Source organism: Trachymyrmex cornetzi, unplaced genomic scaffold, assembly GCF_001594075.2.
Source record: "Trachymyrmex cornetzi isolate Tcor2-1 unplaced genomic scaffold, Tcor1.1 scaffold575, whole genome shotgun sequence".
Taxonomy (NCBI): domain Eukaryota; kingdom Metazoa; phylum Arthropoda; class Insecta; order Hymenoptera; family Formicidae; genus Trachymyrmex; species Trachymyrmex cornetzi.
Genome location: NW_017299888.1, coordinates 15,533 through 18,850, shown reverse-complemented (window position 1 = coordinate 18,850; position 3,318 = coordinate 15,533). Strand labels below are relative to the sequence as shown.

The following is a 3,318-nucleotide window of genomic DNA, read 5'->3' as shown; positions in this document are numbered from 1 at the left end:
CGACCTCGGGCGAGTTCCACGCCTTTTATATCGAAAGCGCAAGTTCCACGCCGATTGTATCGAGAGGAAAGAGAAAAACGTAAAAATTACGAACAAGAATCAGACGAGGAAAGTTCGATGATTCTTTCTCGTACACGAAAAACTGGTACCCCCACATCTCTACAAACGGGAAAAAATCGGTTACTCGGTTGGAAAAAACTAAGATAATACGATGGCGTTTGAAAAATTATACTACGATCCGTCGCATAACGCGGGCTATTCGGCGGTGGATAATCTAACTCGTGCTGTTAAACCGAATTTCTCACGAGGAGAAGTCGTGCGCTGGCTCAAATCGCAAGACGCGTACATGTTGCACCGATCATTGCGTAGAAAATTTCCACGATTGCATTACAACGTAACAAACATCGACGATATGTGGGAGGCAGATTTGATGGAACTCCGAAATTTAAAAAGTTACAAGGACTGTTATTCCTATCTGTTAGTAATTATCGATGTACTAAGTAAATACGTATGGGTAGAACTGTTACGCGACAAAACAAGTAACTGCGCGATAAAAGCTTTTCAACACGTACTAGCGAAAAGCGAAGGACGAGTACTTGTATATCTACAAACGAACAAGGGTAACGAATTTGTCGCGCAATCAATGCAGAAATTTCTTAAAGAAAACGACATTTGTTTTCGGGTAACACGCAATCCAGACGTCAAAGCCGCCATCGTTGAACGCTTCAACAGAACACTGAAGGAACGAATGTGGAGTTATTTTACGCATAAAAATACGCGACGCTACATCGATGTCCTGCAGGACATTGCACATGTTTACAATCATACGCGTCACGCGTCCACGAGAATGCAACCTGCGATAGTAACGAGACAAAACGCACGTATCGCTCGTGAAAATATAGTTCGTCGTTGGAAAAACGAAACGTTAAAGAAACAGGTGCGAAAGGTTAAATATCGCGCCGGAGATCTCGTTCATATCAGTAGAGCCAAAGGTGCCTTCGTGAAAAGGTACGAGGCTAAGTGGAGCGAGGAGATATTTCAAATTTATCGTGTTCTCGATTGGCGAAACCCTCACGTGTACGAACTACGAGATTTAGCAGGCGAAGTCATAGATGGTATTTTTTATGAGCAAGAATTAGCTCGAGTTGAGAAAAATGTAGAAGAAGAACAGTTTATCGTCGATCGCGTGATGAAGAGTAGAGGACGAGAAGCTAATAAGCAAGTGCTTGTTAGTTGGCGCGGTTATCCCAGTAAGTTTGATAGTTGGATTCCGGCTTCGAATTTAATATCTCTTCGCGATGGAGGAGGAACAATTCCTTCTGGTACTTCCGAGTACAGCAGTATGCGTCATTTTCCGGATAATACAACTTCATCCTTCATCACGGAATTACCTCGTTCTATCGTGTTACACGAACAATAAGAGATTGCGATAAGCGAGATTCAATTTCCCTGTATCTTTTTACACATACGTCATGGTGAAAATGTGATCAGATTCGTCGATGTTAAACCCGATGAGGAGACGAATTGTGCGTTTACAGCGAAAGAAGTTGCATTTCCAAATGGAATTTACAGCGATATCTATGAGCTTATTGATGCGATTAATACCGCGTGTAAACTTGCCGAATCGCATTTTTATTTTCTGAAAAAAGCATCTGGCGGCAAAGTCTTCATAAGTATTAACTGCGATAAGAAGTGCAAAATGCTACATCATATAAACTTTCCCGATAATCTTCTAAGAATACTAGGTTTTTCATCACCAATTTCCGTAAATCACCCATTTTATTCCAAACTCGCGATACGTAAACCTAATTCCAATGAAACGGAAGAGAAAACTTTTCTTACTCACGGATTTAATAAGAAGACGGGAGAACGACTTACAGACGATTACTCGAGTAGCGAACCCTATAGTTTGTGACGCGGTATCCCCGATAAAATGTTCATTTATTGCGATATTTGTGAGCCTTATATAATAGTTGATGTACGTACTCCTCTTCTCAGGATAGTTTCGGTCGAGATAAGCAGTCATAATTACGAATTTGTTGCAAATTTGATGAAGCATTTCTCATTTCCAAATTATATCCCATTGCGACGAACGAATTTTAGCACGATAGAAATAGATGTAAGAGATCATCTTGGAAAAAAAATTCGATTCGAATTCAGAACGCTGACAGTGACACAGCACTTTAAACGTAAGCAATAACTTTCTTTCGTATACGCGAGCGTGTCGGTATAGTGACAGTGTTTAGTTAGAAACTAGCGATGGAGTATGAAGAGTATTTTGATGCGCGGGACATCGGTAGCCGAGATGGAATACAACGTGTTTTCGTCGGTTCGTCCTACCAACGCGGACATGGAAACAGAAGCTTTCTCGGTGAACTATTCAGAAAAATACTATCATCCTAAGGTAAAGGTTCACGTTCTGTCGGAAAAGAAGCTTTACGTGCGGAAATTAACGTAATAGAAGACATCGAAAATAATAAGCCGTTGAAGGAAGCGGTCAAAAGTCGGCTCGCGGAATCTAGGGGTAATCTGAAGAGAAAAGTCAAAGAAAATATAAGTTCCCTGATGAGGGGGTCGAGATATAATATCCTCAAAATCCGCAACACTTCAGTTTCCATTCGGAGGTCGGAATAGTCATATCGCGCTTCGTAAACGATGTCGGGCAGTCAAAAGAAAATCATCGAGAAGTAGCATAGGGAAGAAGAGCAACAAAGTGACGAAGAAGAAAAAGAAAATTCGCGCAGCAGGGAGAAAAATAAAAAACTATCCACTATCCTATCGAGTCAAGAAACGCGACGTATCCGACATATTCTCATAATTGAGATAGGAATTCGTGAATGGAGAAAAAGCATGTTCTTTCTTCGTACCCACTCAAGCGAGTGTATAAAGAGCGAACTCGATGTCTTCTCTCTACCACTTACGCAAACCAGCATCGAGAGTTCGCAATGGATTTATTACAAACCCGTAACTTCGCTCACGGACGACTCACCCATAGAATTCGTCATACCCGGCCATGGAGAAGACTATCTGGATCTCACTCACACCATGTTGAGCCTTCGCATACGCGTAGAAAGCGAACGCGGGGAGAGCACATCGGTCGCAGTCGCCGACGTGGCAAAAGTAGGACCCGTAAATCATTTACTGCTTTCCATATTTAACCAAATGATGTATATTTCAATCAAAAACTCGTGTCGCCACCAAACAACGCTTACGCTTACCGCGCATACATCGAGGCGTTATTAAATTATGCTTCACCTGCAAAAACTTCCCATCTAACCTGTTGCTTATGAGACGCGGCTATTCCCGGCTACATGGACG

General features: G+C 41.9%; 1 protein-coding gene across 1 annotated transcript; it reads left to right on the top strand.

The window, feature by feature from the left end:
• Positions 1 to 211: 211 nt before the first annotated feature.
• On the top strand, positions 212 to 1,420 carry LOC108766206 (uncharacterized). Its single transcript, XM_018515369.1, has one exon. It carries the CDS (start codon positions 212 to 214, stop codon positions 1,418 to 1,420), a length of 1,209 nt encoding a protein of 402 aa, XP_018370871.1.
• The last annotated feature ends 1,898 nt before the right edge of the window (positions 1,421 to 3,318 follow it).

Coding starts and splice junctions, on each gene's coding strand:
- LOC108766206 (XM_018515369.1), top strand. CDS start 212: ATGGCGTTTGAAAAATTATACTACGATCCGTCGCATAACGCGGGCTAT.